General features: G+C 40.4%; 1 protein-coding gene across 1 annotated transcript in view; it reads left to right on the top strand.

Annotated features, from left to right (window-relative positions):
- cps1 (carbamoyl-phosphate synthase 1, mitochondrial) overlaps positions 1 to 3,816 on the top strand; it is a 46,581-nt gene extending 42,765 nt beyond the window's left edge. The window contains exon 39 of the mRNA XM_068328831.1: positions 84 to 3,816. Coding sequence (XP_068184932.1) covers positions 84 to 112 — 29 coding nt within the window. The 3' untranslated portion in view covers positions 113 to 3,816. The remainder of the gene's footprint in view (positions 1 to 83) is intronic.
- The last annotated feature ends 17,051 nt before the right edge of the window (positions 3,817 to 20,867 follow it).

Genomic DNA, 20,867 nt, shown 5'->3' with positions numbered 1-20,867 from the left:
CAATGACGTGTGCTATATCTTGTGGTACAGTGTAAATGCCTATAACTCTTTGTAAAATATTTAATTACTCCTTTTTTTATTAGCATTTCTACTACCCAAAATTATCCAGTAGTCCCAGCATCCATCGATCCATCCATCTTCAACCTCCGCGACAGCAGGAGCAGCCACTTCGACAATGGAGGTGGAGAACATGGTCCACTCTGACTCAATGTCCCCAGCCTCCTGTGGGATCAATCAATTAAGTTCAATCAAGTTTTATTTATATAGCGCTTAATCATGGCAACAGACATTTCAAAGCACTTTAACAGACAGAGAAACCCAACTGAACCCTCCAGAGCAAGCATAAGCGACAGTTACGGGGAAAATCTCCCTCAATGAGGAAAAAACTCCAGGCAGGACCCAGACTCTTTTGGGCGGCCGTCCACCTTCACTAGTTGGGTGGAAAAGAAATCAAAGGAAGATAAGAACAGGGAAAGAGAAAGAGAGACAGAGAGTGGCAGATAGACCAGATAGAGACAGTGTCAATATGGTTAAAGTTATCTTTCCCATTGCTAAAGTCAAGGCACAATTACAACTGTGTGGATGACTGTATGGCGGCACGGAGGAAGAAAGGAAGCAGGACCCCAGCTGATGGATAGATGAGGGTTGTTACTGGTAGGCTTGGAGGAGAAGGTGCACAGCACATGGATAGATGGGGGTGATACTGGTGGGCTCGGAGGTGCAGGTCCACAGAGGAAGGTCCACAGCGGATGGGCGGATGAGAGATGGAACAGTATGATGACATGAAGGAAGAGAGGCAGCAGGACCCCAGCCGATGGTTAGGTGAGGGGTGATACTGGTGGATGGGAGGTGCAGGTCCACAGCGGTGAGTCCACAGCGGATGGGTGGATGAGGGGTGGATCAGTATGGTGGTGCGGAGGAAAAAAAAGGAAGCCGGACCCCAGCCGATGATTAGGTTAGGGGTAATACTGGTGGGATGAGAAGAGCAGGTCCATAGCGGATGGGTGGATGAGGGGTGAATCTGAGAAAAACCTGTGAGGACATAGAGCACAGAGACTCCAGGGAAGAAGTTGAGTTAGTAAGGTGTGATTGGAGACTTGGAGAATGAGATCGTAGAGGAGGAGGAGTACAGAGATGGTTGGAGAGAAGAAATCTGGGATCTGAGAGAAGCTTTCCAGGAGGTGGGAGTTGAAGACCTCACTGACAGAGGGTTCTGCCAGACGTTCCCAACAGACTCTCAAAACACGTTTGGGCCTTAACACTTAAGGTGTTCATTATGGACAGACTGTGACTAGCACAGAAGTGCAATAACAGAACACCACTTGTGTTCAGATTGGGCAGGCCTTTCATCCCAATCACCCCTTTCCAGGTCTTACTATCATTGCCCATGTGAGTGTTGAAGTCCCCAAGGAGAACAATGGAGTCCCCAGTCGGAGCACTATTCAGTACCCCTCAGTTCTCCCAGGGACTCCAAGAAGGCCGGGTATTCCGCACTGATGTTCGGCCCGTAGGTCAAAACGACAGTGAGACACCTGTCCCCAACCCGAAGTTGCAGGGACGCGACCCTCTTGTTCAACGGGGTGAACTTCAATATATGAAGTTCACCCCGGTGAACGAGCTGTGGGGCTATAAGCAAGCCTACACCAGCCCGCCTCTCACCTTGGACAACACTAAAAGTGGAGAGTCCAGCCCCTCTCTAGGATTTGGGTTCCAGAGCCTAAGCTGTTGGTGAAGGTGAGCCCGACTATATCTAGTCTGTACCTCTCAACCTCACAAGCTTTGACTCCTTTTCCCCCAGCGAGGTGACATTCCATGTCCCTAGAGCTAGGCTCTTTGTCTGGGGATTCGGTCATCAAGCTCCATGCTGACGACTGCCGCTCAATCCAAACTGCGCCCATCCCCTACGGTTTCCTCGGCAGGTGGTGAGTCCACTGGAGGTTGGGCCCACGTCTTCCCCTTGGGCAGAGGCCCAGCCACCAGGCGCTTGCATACAAGCCCCCAATCCCAGGCCTGGCTCCAGGGTGGGGCCCAGGTTGTGCCATACGTCATGGTCCTTGATGTTTTCCTTGCCATAGGGGTTTTCTTACTGCTCTTCGTCTGGCTCGTCACCCAGGACCTCTTTGCCGAGGGAGACCCTAGTAGGAGCATAAAATCTCTGACAGCATAGCTCCTGGGATCACTCAGGCACTCAAACTCCCTCACCACGATAAGGTGGCAGCTCTCGGGGGGGGAGAGTAGCAACAGCATTTATCCATAAATTAAAAAAAAATCTTAATGTCATCAGAATATGCACAAATCTGACTAAAATTTTACCTTATTTTTCAGGTGGTTGTACACTTTGTCCAGGTTAATGGCTTCATCTGCTTCTTGCTTTGAACTTTCTCAAAAAGAAAATCACTGCTTGTTTCACTTTCACTGCTTGTTCTTCTATTTGCTTATACTCCCACAATCCTTCCATCTTATAGAACCGCATTTCTTTTTTACTTTGGCCTTGGTGAGTGGATGTGTCGTTGCCCGTTTCCAGTCGTTAATGAGCTAACCTTCATGGCGTGTATAGCAGAGCGCACATGCAGCGCCGTCAATGCTATAATTGGCTGCGTTGCGTCAGTGAACCTTATCGAATCATTGGCTGGACACCTGTCACTTACTAAGTTAGAATGCAAATCAGTCAATCAGCTTTTATTTATAAAGCGCTTAGTGACATCAACAGACATTTCGAAGTGGTTTTACAGAAAGAGAAACCCAACAAAACCCTCCAGAGCAAGCATAAGCGACAGCAGCAGGGAAAAAACTCCGGAAGGAGGGCGGTCATCCCCCTTGAACGGTTGTGTGGAAAAGAAATACAATGGGGATCGAGGAAGGGGTTCAGGAGAAAGACAGACAGTGGCAGTGGCAGATAGGCCAGATAGAATCAATATCAGTAAGTGACAAGACCAATGGATTGGAATGCTATCACGTATATGCAGCACAGTAGATGTCAGTAACATCAAAACGTTTCTCCATATCTTGCTAACAGTATGTCATAACTTTTTCAATTAAAAGCATCAACCCTAAAGGCAATATATTGATATAAATCATCTATGAAGTTATGGAAACTCATAACTTCGATAATCTTATACAAATCTGTTCATAGGGGAGTTAAATGGCTTTTTAGTGAAACAATTTCCGAACTGCAGTGTTGCTTTAATTGTGATTAGTGGTTTATTTTCATTTTTGTTTGATATTGCAGGGTCTTTATGAAAGCAATGTAATACATTGCTTTCATACCTCTTTAAAAAAAAATTTTTTTTGTCATTTATGCATTTTCTATACATTTAAAAAGATGTACAATATAGTAAACATGTACTATATGAGTTGTATGAATTATTTTTATTCTAATTATACCTTTTTGAATGGGAAGAAATTTGCAGCTTTAATTTTTGAGTGTGATGACTGCTGATATGTTAATGAATTTAGATTTGTGTATGTACATTACTTATAGTGTGTTTTTTTTAAACTTTCAAATACTGTATCTGTATAAATGCATCTAACTAAACTTAAATTCAATGGATGACTGGTAGAAAAAATTGAATGTCTGAGTTATTGACAACATATTGCAATGAGAGATTTTTGTTTATTCTGGGGGACAGGAATTTCACGAGCCTATTGGCTTCTACTCATCAGATCTTTTTTTTTGGATGTTGATGTTGTAAATGTAATGAAGGTGTGAAGTTTGTTCTATTTAACATGTCCGAAAAAAGAATAAAAAAAATAAAAGTAACTAAACTTTGTATGGCAATAATCCCCAGTGGTTATACTTTATAATTATTGTTTGTCATGTGAGAATATGCTGAGAGTCAATGATGTTTTCTCACAGGAAGTCTGCTCTGTATGTGTTGTGTTCACAGCGGATATATACAGAAGTCATTGTGTTTTCTCCTGCCAAGTAAGAGGAGCACAAGATGGTTGAATAAAAATTACACCTACAGTTTGGCACAGTAACAAGAGCACATAATAAGAATAGTTATAGTCATAGCCAAAATCTTTTGACCTATCCTGCTGGTTACTCTTTTTTTTTGCTGATGGAGTTATTCATGCAACCTCGAAACCAATTCAAGAATCAAAAATTGAGATATTTTTCTAAATTTATTATATAACTGTTGAATGTTCTCCACCATTTTTGATAATTACAATAATACAACAAAATAAATAATGCAAATATAACAACAAATGTAACAACAGTTGGCAGCAGTCAACTTTGAAAGTTCGACGGCATCTGGAGAAACACCAAGCGTCAGTCAGGCTTCCCTCGTACAGTAAAATATTGCAGGTGGGAGAAAGCCGGAGAACCCACACAGAAATGGGGAGAACATGCAAACTCCACACAGAGCGGGACGTGAACCACCGTGCTGTGCAAAGACAGCGCTACCCACTGTGGCGCCCTATCAATCAATCAATCAACATTTATTTATATAGCACTTAATCACATCATCAGACATTTCAAACTGCTTTAACAAAGAAACCCAACAGAACCCTCCATAGCAAGCTTAGGTGACAGTGGCGGGGAAAAACTCCCTCATTGAGGAAGAAACTGGGCAGGACTCAAACTCTGGAAGGGATCATCTGTTCTGACCGGTTGGGTGGGAAAGGAAATATACTGGAGATAGAGACAGGGCAAGGAAAAGACAGAGAGAGAGAGAGGCAGATAGGCCAGATAGAATTTCCGGTCCAAATTGGGCTGCAGTTGCTGAAGTAGGGGCAGGATTTCCAGGTCTTTGGATTTCCTATCTTTCATACTTGTTCCCCACCTGTGAAGCAGAAGCACAAAGAATGCGGCAGTATCTTGCAAGCACTTGAGAAGTCTAATTTTAATATTAGTAAGAAAAGCAAAGAAAGAGAAGTAACATAATCTCCAAAGTAATTAAAGTAATTCCCTTTAATGGGAGACACATAGAGAATACCCTCAGCAGTCTAGGCCTATAGCAGTATATGTGTGTTGTTTTGAATAGTAGGCTTTATCAAAGAGGAGGGTTTTTGTCAAGTCTTAAATAAGCTCAGGGTGTCTGTCCCCTGAACCGAGACCGGGAGATTGTTCCATAGTAAAGGAGCTCCTGTTCTACTCTTGAAGACCTGACGGGTTACCAGAAAAGCTGCATCCTCAGATTGAAGTCAGTGAATCACAACAGTACTGTACTGTGTTCATTTCTCAGTAGTAGTGATGTCATATCTAATGCAGAGAAGTATTCCAGTTAATTCGGAGGAGAGGCGTTTAAACTGGTGTATCAGCCTTGCTTTGGATCTGCAAAAGTCAAATCAACATTTGTCAATATTGTCAGGAAATCTGTGTTTTGTCTGAACTAAAGTAAACTAGCTTACGCCCAGGGACCTCATTATTTTTTAAGTTCGCAAACGCACACCCACACACACACACACACACACACACACACACACACACACACACACACACACACACACACACACACACAGAATGTAATTTGTTAGAATTGTACATTGTTTTTCATTTTCAAACAAAATGTCTATCTGTCATAAAATATTATCCACATGGTGTCATTTGTCTCGAAGTCCAATTCATCTCCAGGCCCACTTTTCATCAACCCTGACACTCTATGTATGAAAGTGACAGTCATATGACAGAGGGACTAATTTTTTCTGCTAAGTATTCACATGGTGTCTATCTTTAAAAAAAAGTACATAATTTACCAAACAAATATAATTCTCTAATAAAACAAGGGATGTTCATCTTAAAGATGCATGACAGTAAGATGATGGCCGCTTATAATTAAATCTACAATATTTGCATCATATCAGTTGGAGGGAAGATATTTTAATATGCAGTTATTTAATCAGACATCTATGGTATAACAGTAATAGTACGACATAAGCAGCCAATTGACCACAGATGGCCAAACAAGTTGTTTTGCTCGGAACAGAATACTCCCCAGTAACTACACAGGATGATATGTTACCATGCTCCCACCACAAACAGGCAACGCTGAGCAGAGAAGGGAGGGGCGGTTCTTATGGTTTAGTTTTAGTTTATTTATTGTTGCAATGAAGAGTAAATCTTTTTAATTAATATTATGTTGTGTTGAGTGTTTTTAAGGGATTCTGTGTTGCTTGACTACAACTATGTATGTTTGTAAATCTAAATATGATGAGATCAGTGCCTCACCAGCCATGAACTTCACTGCACATCACTGCTGTACATTATCAATTTCCCTGACGGAACCTCCTTAAGGGATCAATAAAGTGCTATTACTACTACTATTACAACTGTTTCCTCATTGTGGACTAAAAGCTCAGGAGTGCACCAAAATTGTAATTTCAGAAAGAGAAGCATACAAGAATTATGTGAATGAAGACAAGTAGGCAGGCCAGTAGACCTGAGTTTAAGAGAAAGGGGGGGAAAAAAGGAAGAATAACAAGTTTTTCAGAACAACCGACATGTCAGCATGTTTGTCTATTGCACATTGGTCAGCAGAACATCATATGAATGAAAATTGAACCAGTTAAGATGAAAAAGGTGATGGTGCCAAAAGAACATAGGATGCATCAGAGTGAGTGAAGAAATGAGTGTGAAATTAAGAAGCCAAAGATCAAGCTTTTCTAGGAGGAAAGGCTTATTTTTTATATGATAATATGAGCCATAGCTACTGCAGTGATGTCATCCAAGTTAGAGAACTGGAAGCCCTCAGCCAGGCGTTGAGGAAAAAAAAGACAGTGGAAAATAGCCTGCCATCAGTATGAGGCCTCGCAGCAAAATGCCTCAGAGAAGTAGAGAGATTTTTGTGACAGAACTCCAGATCTCACACAGCTATAAGCTTTACAGAAAGCTTGGGGGTGAGAAAGAGATTTATGAGTCTTTAATATAGAAAGCAAAGTGAGGAAATGGTGAATTTGAGCCCTGTGTCAAGTTCCACAAAAATAGGCTAGAATTTCAGAGCAGAGGCCTCACATGCATGAAAAATCCAGCTTAACACTAGATACATACAGTAGTACCTTGTGATATCAGTTTAATTTGTGCCATGACTGAGCTCGTAAGTCAAACAAACTTCTCTAAATTATGAAAAAAATAACTTTTCCTGTGCATAATAATTACATATAAATTACAGAAACAATTATTAAGTATGAAAGAAAAACAAAAGTCACAAACACACTAGATTTACAGTTACGTTCACAATTGCAGTGTGTCTAAAAATGTGAATAAACCTCACAATTCTTATAATTTTTATTTTAATGCACACAAATGCATTGGGGACACTTCAAATTCTATTTCAAAGCAGGAAAAGTGTAAAAAGTCATAGAATACGATAATATTTTACAGAAAGTCAACAAACGTAATGTTCAAAAAAAGAGCAGTTCAATCTCTATCACTTGAGCACAATTAGAAGGAATAGAATCAGATAACTTGTGTTTTCTTCAAGTCAAAATCACATCGCTGACACCCTTGCATCATACCAGAACCAAAAACCCACATGCTTGTAATGTACGGCAAGGATCTACTGATTCCCTCATTTTTGCAAAAGGACAAATATCTGCTCCAGCTCAGCTACACCAAAATCACTGCCACCCACACTGCAGTTCAAGAGTCAGCTAATGATGGCACTCTAAATACACTCCATGGATCTGATGCCTTCTAATCAACACAACACACGTCAGGACCTGCAACTCAAAGAGCCGAGTCAGGTAAGAGGATGTAGGAATCCTCTCAACAGATGCTCCATGAAGTAGGAGGATTTGTGTCTAGGCGTAGTAGATCAGTGACTTAAATGTTGGACTGATTAAATCTGTAAGATTTCCTGTGTTCAGTTCTTGGTGCTATAAACACAACAGTCATTGCACAATTGCTGGGATCCCTTTTTGTTTTATTTAGCCTTTTGTTATTTCTCTCTCTCACACACACACACACAGAGACATATACATAGGTGCTGTAGTAGTACTGTGTATTTGTGTTTTTTCATTAAAAGCAGATAATGGGTCTTGTTTTCCAGCGTGATATTCATTGAGGAAGGGAGGACTGTGTGTGACAAAATAAGCCTTTAACTTATGACAAAATGAACTAGATAACACTGCATTAAATGGCACAAGTAAATGGGATCAATCTGTTGTCGTACCACATGCTGAAGCTCCACAGGTGCTTCCAGTAATAGCGATTTATACATTTTAACTCATCACATTCATGAACTAGATTAAGAGGTTGTTTCTGTGTTACAGCCAACATAAGCTAAATCAGTGGGAAAGCATGAATAAACTTGAACCAAGGCAGTCACAAACGGCAACATCCCGCGACACCCTTGGATTCAAAATTTTACCCTGACCTACTTGCATGGGTCAAAGATCAAAGCTAGTGCTCTGACCTACTTTCATAGATCAAAGCACTACCTTTGATCTATGGTCTAACTCATGCTGGTCTTCTCCTTCGTCTTTCTATCTTATCAAATGTGTGTTTTGTTTCATCTTTCTATCTGCAACGGTTGTGAAGATATTTGGTGAACGAACGGATGGACGGACAGACGGACGAATACACGAACACTGACAATTACAATACAGTACCGTTTTGAAGCAGGATGTAAATATTTAAAACATAAGTGTAATCTGTGATACATGTTTTAATTGAACACCATAGTGTACACTTTAATTTAATTTAATTTAAATTTAATTTAATACACTGTTATAATCCCCGAAGGGAAATTAAGAACGCACACTCTAGTTTTTGTTAGTCAATCAAATCAAATCACATGCATGCATATTAGTATGTACAGGCCCCTGTAATACACACACCACACACGAGGGGGCCTGTAGGCATGCAACGGAGGTAGAGTGGCAGGCAGCTCCTTCTTAGTGCGCCTCAAATGAGCAATTTGTAAAGGGGACGGCACCTTGCTCAAGGGTGCCTCGGCAGTGCTCCAGAGGTGAGCTGACACCTCCCACTGTCAGCTCACCTCTAGGTTTTGTTTTGTTTTTTGTAAGCTGCGAGGTATAATTAAGGTTTTCTTGGCAATAGCATTGTTGAGGGCGTGAAAGCAGGTGTGAGTATCAACACATGAATATTAAAATATTCACAGTTCCTTGTGGATATACTGTATTAGGGGTATGGTTAGTTAGACAAGAAAATGAAAAAAATGCCCTTTGGTTCTCACACACAAAAATATCAAATCCTGTATAAGCAATGTCTAAAATCCTGTCCGACTGAGCTAATTCCACCTCCACAGCTGAAGGCCGTCAGAGACGTGATTCACTGCAGGCACAGTAACCAAGCAACAAGACTGTTTGTGGTGTTAACAGTAAGTAGACCTCTGTGCTCTAAGTAATATTTTTCTAAAGCTCACTTTGATTAAAGTTTACTCTTGTTAGATTTAACCTTTGTTATAAACACACATGGACAAAGACAATAATAAAAACTTACTGATATCCGCGGTGCGCTGGCATCATGCCCGGAGTGTCCCCCGCCTCATGCCCTGTGCCAGCTGAGATCGGCTCCAGCTCCCCACGAACCGCTACGGCGGATGAAGCGGCAGCAAATGAATGAATGAACTTACTGAAAATAAACCAATGAAAAGCAGAAATGGTTTTTTAATTTCATTTTTGAAAAACAAACTAATAAAACATCTCTGGAAAAAATGATGGTACCCTGAATATTTTATTGCACCCCCTTTTGAGGCAACCACTGCAATTAAACAATTTCTGTAACTGTAAATGACAATTCTGCACCTGTCAGCAGATATTTTGGCCCACTCCTCATGAGTAAACTGCTCCAATTGTCTCAGGTGTGAATCTTTGGAAATGTGTGGACAATTGTGTGCAAGTGGGCTAAAGAATCTGTTTTCCTCCAGGATTGTGGAAGAGTATAAACTACATGTAGTGTTTTTTTTGAGGATGTCTCACACATTGTGCTTGGGAAAAACGGGGTTCCAAAAATATGAAAGAAGTTCTATGCATAAACATCAAATACTTTTTGTGACCTCTTGCATGCCACAAAACCATTTGTGCCATTTCATTGGTTGTGACCAGGTTGTATAACATAATAGCATCTCAAAGAGCTCCTCTACATTCAAAAACCTTTCATTGTCACATTGTCACATTTCTGTAGATATGAAGGGGCTTTTACCCCATGAGCAGGCAAGACTTTTTGACAGTTTCATTAAGGTTGACACTTCCATCTCAACAAGGAAAGTGTCTCAGTTGCACTGGGTAGATCCTCGCTGTCCTCCAAAACATCAAAATTCTACTCTTGGAGATTTTGTGACACTATTTACAGAGTTTCATCTAGTTTTACCATGAATCACTGTCCCAAAGGGCAGCATGTTCGTTTCACTTTCTCAATAATGTACATATTGTTGTTAGCATTTTCATTTCCTCTGTGCAATGGAAAATAGATGAGAGATGATAGCATGTTGGTGAGATGATTAGCATGTTGGTGATAACATTCTGGCATAATCATAGTTTACACTTACTTTGGTCCCATGAGCAGTGTGAGTAAGTTCATAGGTCAAAGCTAGTGCTTTGATCTATGAAAGTATAGGTCGGAGCACTTACTTTGATCTTTGACCTATGCAAGTATGTCAGGGAAAAAATTTTGATTTGAGGGATATCGCGGGATGTTGCAGGCTGTGACTGCCTTGGTTGTAGTTAATATTTGTGTCTGTAATGTCTATGGGGAAATGTTCCCTGTCACAGTAGAAGACATGCTAGTTTAAGCTATCTCCAGGCCTATTGCGGGTACAAAGCGATCCCACACTATCTCACTGCGGCTGTGCAAAGCTTTAGTTAGTTACAGATCCTGACATTATGGCTGCAGGATGCACTCTGGGCTCTCTATCTTTCTAAATGCTGAAGCTGTTGAATGCACAGCAGGTGCTCCCTCGCCTAAAGCAGTAGTGTGCATTTTGGACTCCTCCTTTAATAATTAATCTACCGAGGGCACAGCATGCTCTTTTTTAATGCTCAGTTGGGGGAAATTGGTTATTAAAATATGGTTAATGATTATTGAATATAATTATTCAATAATTTATGATCTGTGTTAATAATTTTACAATCCATATGGTTGCTATTAAATGAGTTATCAATGAAGATGATTAATGATTAATGGAGCAATTTACAATTTTAACATTTACAATCAATATGTGGCACCACTGTAGAAACATGGAATGAAAAACCAACTGCAATCAGTCTAAATTACTGTTGAAGCTGAAGCTCGAGCACTGATTGAACACTCCATGCAGACACAGCAGAATGTTAGCTATGTATCTATTTAAATCTTAAATTTGAACAAATCATAGCTTTCTATATTTATTACTATACCCCCAATTCACACATATTCCCCTTCCAAGCTTAACTGATGAGGCATTTAAATTACACCTTCTGATTTCCTTCCTTGTTATCAGAGAATTAGGAACACTTTGAGAAAGAAACAGCAGTGATAGCAAATTCCCTTTTGTTATGTTTTTACCATCCAGATTGCATCGGATGATTTTCAAATTAAGAAATTTTATGATTGGCAATCAGCGTAACAAAACTTACAATTGGTTCAATCACACTACTTGTTAAAGCAGAGAGGGGATTGAAGTTAAATGTCGTGGATGATTGGTCCCTGTGTTCTGATGATTGAGAGATTTCCCACTGTGGTTCTTCAGGTTGGTAACTCAGCCTTCGAAGGCACTCACCCAATCGTTTGTTAAATACAACTGGTGTAGATGCAAACAACAGAAAAGCTCCAAAACATTTGCCATGTTGAGCACTGCTCACTGGATCACAGGATTTCCAAAGCATCCAACCACAGTATATTGTACTGCAGCAGAGTTGCTACTGGTACCAATTCACATGAAGTGGAAGGAGTGTTCTACAAACATAGAATGAGAGCTGTGTCTTAACTAGCTTTGTATATTCTGAATGGGTTTCTTCACTGTTGCCACTGTTATGGTTTGTTTTTATACTATCTATATATTTTTATATTAATTATAAGTCTGTAATTATTGCACATTCGTCATCATGTGCCTTTCCCCCGTTTTGCCCTTTTGGATTACACTAATTTATGTACTAAATGTGCATTTAGGTGTACAAAACTGTGGTGAGACCAGTGATGTTGTTTGGTCTAGAGCAGTGGTTCTTAACCTTGTTGGAGGTGCCGAACCCTTTCAAATTTAAGACATAAGTATATGTTTTACCAGTGTATTTAATGAATTGTGCATTAATGTCACCTTTTTCAAAGAACAAAACCAAGACAGTACATGAACTCACATGAAATGACCTACCTGCAAATCAGTGTGACTTCTGCTGTTGTTACTGACAGACCAGTTCAGATATGCGTGGCTTCACCTTGGCAAGTGCTACTCATGTAATTTTCACAGGAAAGTCTGTTTCTTTTGTTATCCATGCGGCTTAAGGAAGTGTTGCTTTATTTTTGCCAGTGCGAGACTAGAGTTGCTCAACTTGACATTGCAAATCATGCAGAACACTGACTCCCATTACGTTCCGTTATTCAGTACATGTAAATTCACATTGCACATATTCGTCTGACCACTTTCCTTTTTTGCTCAAGTGTGCAAAATCCCATGTAGCACAGGTAGGCTAATCGATGTAGCGTTACGTGATCACCTAGAGCCAGTGATGGCTAAGGGGGGCGTGTCATCATGAATTGACACGATGTGTCAAACGTACACAGTGATTTGTGTATGTTCGGCAAAAACACCCGACACAATGTTTTGTCTTGACCTCCATCTCTGCAAGAACCCCTGAGACCGACTCACTGAACCCCTAGGGTTCGATCGAACCCAGGTTAAGAAACACTGGTTTAGAGACAGTGTCACTGAGGAGAAAACAGGAGACAGAGCTGGAGGTAGCAGAGATGAAGATGCTGAGGTTCTCTCTGGGAGTGACCAGGAAGGATAGGATCAGGAATGAGTACATCAGAGGGACAGCACATGTTAGAGGTTTTGGAGATAAAGTCAGAGAGGCCAGACTGAGATGGTTTGGACATGTCCAGAGGAGAGATTATATTGGTAGAAGGATGCTGAGTTTTGAACTGCCAGGCAGGAGGCCTAGAGGAAGACCAAAGAGGAGGTTTATGGATGTAGTGAAAGAGGACATGAAGGTAGTTGGTGTGAGAGAAGAGGATGCAAAGGACAGGGCTAGATGGATGCAATTGATTCACTGTGGCGACCCCTGAAGGGAAAAGCCGAAATGAAAAGAAGAAGAAGTACTGAATGTGCATAATTGAGCTGGTGGTCATTACCAGGTTTTGCAGTCACAGCTCTTATCAGTGTAAGCAGTGGTGGGCGGTCAGGGACAGTAAGACCTTCTCTGCTGGTCTATCTTAACCACAGATTATGATAATATTAATGATGAAAGTTAAATATATTGTTGTGCTTCTCCTTAAATAAATATATTCAAATATATGTATAAATATATAATTATACATCCATCCATCCATCCATCCATCTTCTTCCGCTTATCCGGGGTCATGTCGCAGGGGTAGCAGCTTAAGCAGGGAAGCCCAGACTTCCCTCTCCCTAGCCACTTTCGTCCAGCTCCTCCGGGGGACATTGTCTCTCCAGCGTGTCCTGGGTTGTCCCCGGGGCCTCCTCCCGGTAGGACGTGCCCGGAACACCTCACCAGGGAGGCGTCCAGGAGGCATCCTAACCCGATGCCCGAGCCACCTCATCTGGCTCCTCTCGATGTGGAGGAGCAGCGGCTTGACTCTGAGTCCCTCCCGGATGACCGAACTTCTCACCCTATCTCTAAGGGAGAGCCCGGACACCCTGAGGAGGAAACTCATTTCGGCCGCTTGTATCCGGGATCTCGTTCTTTCGGTCACGACCCACAGCACGTGACCATAGGTGAGAGTAGGAACGTAGATCGACCGGTAGATCGAGAACATTGCTTTTCGGCTCAGCTCCTTCTTCACCACGACCGACAGATACAGAGTCCGCATCACTGCAGATGCTGCACCGATCCGCCTGTCGATCTCCCGCTTCATCTTACCCTCACTCGTGAACCAGACCCCAAGATACTTGTACTCCTCCACTTGGGGCAGGATCTATATATATATATGTGTGCGCGCCATACTCTGCAAGCACACATACGCATGCACGCACGCACGCACACATGCACGCACGCACACACACACACACACACACACACACACACACACACACACACACACTTTTTGTATGTCTCTCCTTTGTTTGTAAAGTTATGGCCATTACCCTTGCTGCTCATTTCTTTTTGTATATTTTGTTTTTTGGCACTTTCCTGCTTTCACTGAAAATAAAAAGTGAGTTTGTTAAAATGTGGGATATCATGTCAACCTATTGAGAAGAGATGGCATAGCCTCATTTAATTGGAGAGGTGGAGTCATGATGTCTCTGTTCTGCCGACAGCTCCACTCCTCATCCATATCATAGTTTTGAAGGAAATGTGGAGGTCCACCTTATATTACATAGTCATAAAAATTGTGTCATTTTTAAAAATCATTAGCATGTTGAAAGATATGCCTGCATCTAATATGAAACTGACTGATTTCACAAGTATTCCCACCTCATTTATGGGCAAGAAGAATGCAGGTCTCTCTGTTTTGTTCACAGCAAAACAGCATGAATCATTAAACATTGGCTTTATTGCATAACTGGGTTTCTTTAATCTTATTAGATATGAATCTAGGCCACACAAATACGTCACTATAGGTTAGTGTTCAGTCTGATCCCAGGTTTCTCCTCTGGTTTGGAACAACATGAATGAAAATATCTTTTAGTCTGCTGGTGAGACTTGAATTGCATTCAAACCACAGCTGAACCCAACATGCAAAGCCATTTTAACTAGATAATCCAAAATCCATAGTAAAACAAAGACATTAGCTTTACAACATTACATTATTTAATTTAACATCCTCAGAGATGCCCTACTGAATCAGGTGGGGCATTTTCTCATTATTGTCCAGTGTATTTTACTTTATCATAAAAGGGGCTAAACACTGAGTTAGTAGTCGTTCTCTGATGCAATGTCGTGCAGCTTCTGCAAGCAATTTTTAATTTAACACTCCCCTAAAAGAAGGACAATAACATTTATTACATTTGGCTCTGTCTGGAGAGTTCACACCAGGTATGAGAGGTTAGTACTGCAGTGGCCACTGTGCCCACAGTGGTAATGATTGCTTGGGCAAGGAAACACATTGACATAGATACATTTTACACAGCCAAAGCAGTTTATGGTCAAATTGACCCCGTTGAACACCAATTAGTGCAATATGTTTTCAGCACATTGAAAAAAATCTAATCATATTACATTAATGCATAATTACCCATCAAATTAGGATGAGTGACAAAATATAAAGTAAAAATAAAAAGTCAACTATTGTTTTTGAATGGTAAACACTGAATGGGGTAAAATAGACCCCTTTCACAGTGTTTGCTGTGAATGGGGTCACAGTGTTTATTTAACATTTAAAACAGGTGGAAAAAAAGATATATATATATATATATATATATATATATATATATATATATATATATATATATATATATATGGTAAAATCACAAGTGGTCGGGTTCTGTTTGGAATTTCTCTGTAGTTAAACTAAGTGAGAAATGGTTCAGTCAGTCATGGCAGCATTGCTTGCAGGGAAATATTGAGTTTGCAGTGGTGGAGTTCTCAGTTTTATCCTCTTGACCTTGAAATTTCTGGTATTTCTTGTGGATTCTTTGACAGCTACTGTGGAGGATGAGAGGTAAATGGTGGCCTTGTTGACCTTAAATAAAAAATTTGACATCTTACACTTCTATGAAAAGTATTTGCATTGTTGCTTTTTTTTTTTTTGTATTCAGTTTTATTAACGAGTTTCTTGAATATACCACAGGATTATTTTGTGATACTACAGCTTCCGCCCAGCTTGCCTGTATTTGTTCCTTAGCGGCAATCCTGTGTCTCAGTGGCTCTTTCAGGCACTCATTTGTGGTGCTTAACGCTTGTTTGAGAGTTTCCCCAGTTTAACACTGAGCTGACAGAAACCAAAATGCTGTGCTTATGTTTATAAACAAACATGCACATCATATATTCTGCAGTGTTGTTTTTTTCCCTCATGGTGATAATTTTTAAGCTATACAGCAACCAGAATAATAAAGTATTACCTGCTGAACTTGGCGTGGCTTTGCTTTGGTGACACTTTCAGCTGCAGAAACAACAAATGTCAATTAAACTGACAGATTTGTAAGGCTGTTAAAATATCCGCCTGTCTGCCCTCTCGCTTCCTCACCCATCCATCCATCCATCCATCCATCCATCCATCCATCCATCCATCCATCCTTGTATTTTTTTTAATCCCCAGCCTAAAGCCTGATTTTTCTCATTAACATTTTTCTAAAAGGAGAACACTTACATATATCTGTACTTCCTTACAGCACTGTAAGGAAGTACAGTTCCTTACAAACAATTTTAAACCAATTCAGAGCAGTTACCATGATATTTAGCTATTTCCTCCATCACTTAGTGCCCCCTGCTCACATTCAGTTCCTCCTGCCGTTCTCCCTTGCAGAGTTGCTCTGCTTGTAGTTAATTAGTGTGGACAGTTCTTCAGAGTGTGGAGCACACCTTGTTTCACTGCTGCTGCCTTTCCCATATGGTGATGTTTTGCTTTGGTACTCAGCTTCCACAATTGTCATCATTGGAAAGGTCAAGTAGAGAATTATCTATACGCACAATGGTAAGCGCATACTGTACATACTAGTAATGCAGTTATGTGCAGTAATAGGCATGGGGTTTGTGGCGTAGATTTCCAAACAAAACAAAATGGTTACAATTATATTGTCATAGTACTGTAATTGTCGGTCTAATACCCTGCTCATTTTGACTTGAGAAACATCTTCATACTAAACTATGGAAACAACGTTTGAATGCACATGAAAGCAGATATATTCATTTGCAGATGATTTGCTTCAAAAGGGACACTGGCATCGGCAATTTTAGTTTAATTATCGCCAGGGTTTACTTTTCAGCATTAAACTTAGTCAGAGAAAGGCGTTACAAGTGTTACAGTTCCAGAGCAGTTCATCTCTGTCTGTTTCCACAGAGGTCTTGAATGGATCTCCAACTGAACTCTACTGTCAGTACTTGTGGGTTTGTAGGTAATGGAAATTAAGTTTTGAGAGCTGCTACCAGTTATGGCTTAACACTCTTAATATCAAATATTACTAACACATGTTATTCTTGGGGTCAATTTGACCCTCAGGATATTTGCCTCCAAATTTTTTTTTACAAAAATTGTTCACCATGTTTTGGTGGAAGGCCCTAAATTAACAACCCCTTGATAATGAAACCTTGACCTGTCCCCTTATGAGAGGAAGCTGGAGAACCCTGAGACAACCATGCAGACATGGGGACAACATACAAACTCCACACAGAAAAGAATACAACCTGTAATTGAGTGGCCTGGATTAGTTGATTATTAGAATTAATTGCAAAAAATCTTCCATCCTACTCTTCACAGATTTACTGACACCATCATTGATCACACTAGTACAAAGCCTACTGGTTTTGGTGATGATTTGACATTTCCTGCAGAATCATTATTTTCAAAAAATCAACCAATTAAAGTACCTGCAACACAAACGGAATCCCTTCAACATTTGGTTGTTATGAGTAGAATGTTCCATGAAAAAAATATTGAACAGTTTTTATGTGATCCATAATTGAGACATAATGAACAGAAGGATGGAACTCATTCCAAGTTCTCCATTCTCACTACATAATCTAGTGTGGAAACAACAAAATATAATAGTGGAAAACAGCTGCTGAAAAACTGAAATAAATAAAAGCCTTGAGAATCACACAAATATTGTGGATTTGGAAGAACGGTGCAAGCCTGAAGTCAGATTCTGAGAGGCTGAACAAACTTGCTATACTCTGCTATATAAAGGAGCATTCAGACATTATTAGTTTCATCATCTCTAAAATATTTTAATTTCCCTGTGAGGGTAGAGGAGCCACTTGGAGAAAATATATCTCTGAAGTGGAAATAAACATGAAGAGTATTTTACTGGTGCATGAATACTTGAGATAAGATATCGAAGAGCTGTGCTATCTTGTGTTGGAGAAAAAATGCATCCTGCACTTGAACTTTTTGTTTTGTTTGTTGACTTCTAAGTAAAGGACATTTTTTCTCCTTTAAATAGACTGATAGACTCAGTAGAGAATTTACACCTAACATCATTTACCAGTTGAATTATTGCTAATGTGGTTTTTGTAAATTAGCATTATGAATTATCCTCTACTTTTTCCAGCATGCCACAAAATGAAAACAGAGGCCGCTATCAGGAATGTGTGTGGATTTAAGAACTTGGGTGGTGCGGTACGTCGCACTGTGGCCTCACAGCGAGAAGCTCCCGGGTTCAATTTCTTTCCATGAGGAGTTTGCATTTTCTTGCCATGTTCTCTGTCCTCCTCCCTCCTCCAAAAAACATGCAACTTTGGCTTTGGGTGAACTGATCAATCCGTGTGTGTGTGTGTGTGTGTGTGTGTGTGTGTGTGTGTGTGTGTGTGTGTGTATGCGGGTCTGTGCGTGCATGTGACTGGTGTGGCCATTCATGTGGCCTTGTGATGCGCAGGCAACACATGGGGCATACTGCACTTGTTGCCCATAGCCAGCTGTGATAGGCTCAAGCAACACCTGTGACACACAAGGTGTATAAGTAGCTGAAGATGTGATGATTACAGTCATTTCATCTTCAAGAAAATGGATGGATGTATATAAAAACAGATTAGAGGGTGGGACGGGATTAAGAAGAAATGGTCACTGGCAGTAGCTTACAAGGATGGAAAAAGATGTTTTTGAATATAAGGATGACATTGTTTTCAATAGATATGCCCACATTTCTCCCAAAAATTAAATAATTACCAAATAAAACCGAAGCAGTCACTGGAATTAGATTAAAGCAATAACATTCTACCTAACCCATACTGAATAAACACCATTATTAAAATGATCTAAATTATGGTGTTTGGATTTTGAATCAAATAGTTATTCATCGGATCCTTATTAAATTGTTAAATCACAGCTTAATGTGTTTAGGTCAATGCCACACACACACACACTCCACAATCATTTAAAAAGAATGCCCAGACACAAGCCTGTTGTTTATGGCTTTGTATATCCCTCTAAAAGCTAGTCAGGCACATCTAAAGGTGGGCCCATACTCCATATTTATGAAATTGGCTCTGTGTGAAATTGGTTTTTGCCTAATGGATCCCTGCATGGGTGCTTCAGCTGATACCTCAACCTCAGCTTATTGGCACCGAGGTCACACACAGAGGACAGACACAGAACAAGAAAAACACACAAGAACAATGCTGCACCAAAATGAGGATAAAATTATTGCAAAAACTAATGAAAAACAGCAACAACATAAACAGCAGCAATTAATAATAATAATAGAAATAGTAATAATAATAAACACAACAGTACATGGAGAGGCAGAGTGATGGGCAGCCACTTCGGGTGGAATCCCAGTTAAGCAAACTTGTAAGGGGACGGCGCCTTGCTCAAGGGCGCCTCGCTCAAGGGCGCCTCGGCAGTGGCCGGGAGGTGAGCTGACACCTGCCAAGGTCAGCTCACACTCTGGGGATATCTGGCAGGAGTGGGAATCAAACCACCTATGTCTGGGTGATGTCTGGTCATCAGGTGTCCGCTCTACCGCTGAGCCACTGTCACCCACCCATAATAATGATAATAATGATGTTAATACTACTACTACTAATAATAATAATAAGGAGCAGCACAGGGGGAACCGCTGTTGCCACACAACATAGCAGGTCTGGGTTCGAGTCCCACACTGTGCAGATTTTGCATGTTCTCCCTGCGTCTGCGTGGGTTCTCTCCGGGTTCTCCGGCTTCCTCCCATCTCCAAAAACATGTGTGCTTCAGGTTAAATTGGCCGGTCCCAAATTGCCCGTAGTAGAGAGTGTGTGTAAGTGGTTGTGTCTTTGTATGTGGCTCTTCAGCGCACTGGCATCGTGCCCAGAGTGTCCCCCACTTCATGCCCTATGCCAGCTGAGATAGGCTCCAGCTCCCCGTGACCCGCTGCGGCAGATTAAGCAGGAAAAAAATGGATGGATAATAATAATAATAATAATAATAATAATAATAATAATAATAATAATAATAATAATAATAATAATGTGACTGTTATTGACAAAAAGGAAAGGTGATCAGGAGAAAAACATTATTTTCTAAAACACTCAATATTCCTCATTTTGTCAAATTTTTTGTAATTTACTAAATCTGTATATTGAGTGGTTTAGGGTTTATTCTCTTTATTTTCTTTACCTTCTTGTTCTCCAGTTTTTTTTAAATTTTAAATTTTGTTTTTCCTAATAATGTCCCAAAAAGTCACCTTGATTTATCCTTTTCTTCAAAGTCAGTGCTTCTGTTGAAGGGAGTCTGACTCAAGTGTTCTGGGTGATTACAAATTATTTTCAATAGTGCCATAAAGGTATTATGAAATTCAAAAGTCCTACATGTATCAAATATTAATGACAATGGAAGCTGCCCAAGGGCTTTTTCTGAATCAAGAGCTGTCATTATCATCTGTTTTTCCCCCCTTGTTGAATAATCTACAAGATTCATTGAGTTTCAGCCATAATTACTTATGATCTTCCTTTTAAAAAGAAATGAGGATTTATGAACAGCCAGTGTGTTGCTTACCCTTTCAAACGTTTCACCTCAATGGGGTAAAAGGTTTGAAACTTTTCTATTACATTGTGTTGCATGAGTGCAAATTTGTAAATTACGACATGTTATTGCACAATTTAAATGTTATTGTGAAGCATAGTATTAGCAAACTGTAGAAATATGAATTAAAGAGGTTGCAAAAGCTTCCCAA

Source organism: Antennarius striatus, chromosome 12 (assembly GCF_040054535.1).
Source record: "Antennarius striatus isolate MH-2024 chromosome 12, ASM4005453v1, whole genome shotgun sequence".
NCBI classification, from domain to species: domain Eukaryota; kingdom Metazoa; phylum Chordata; class Actinopteri; order Lophiiformes; family Antennariidae; genus Antennarius; species Antennarius striatus.
This window is presented reverse-complemented; position numbering and strand designations above follow the sequence as displayed.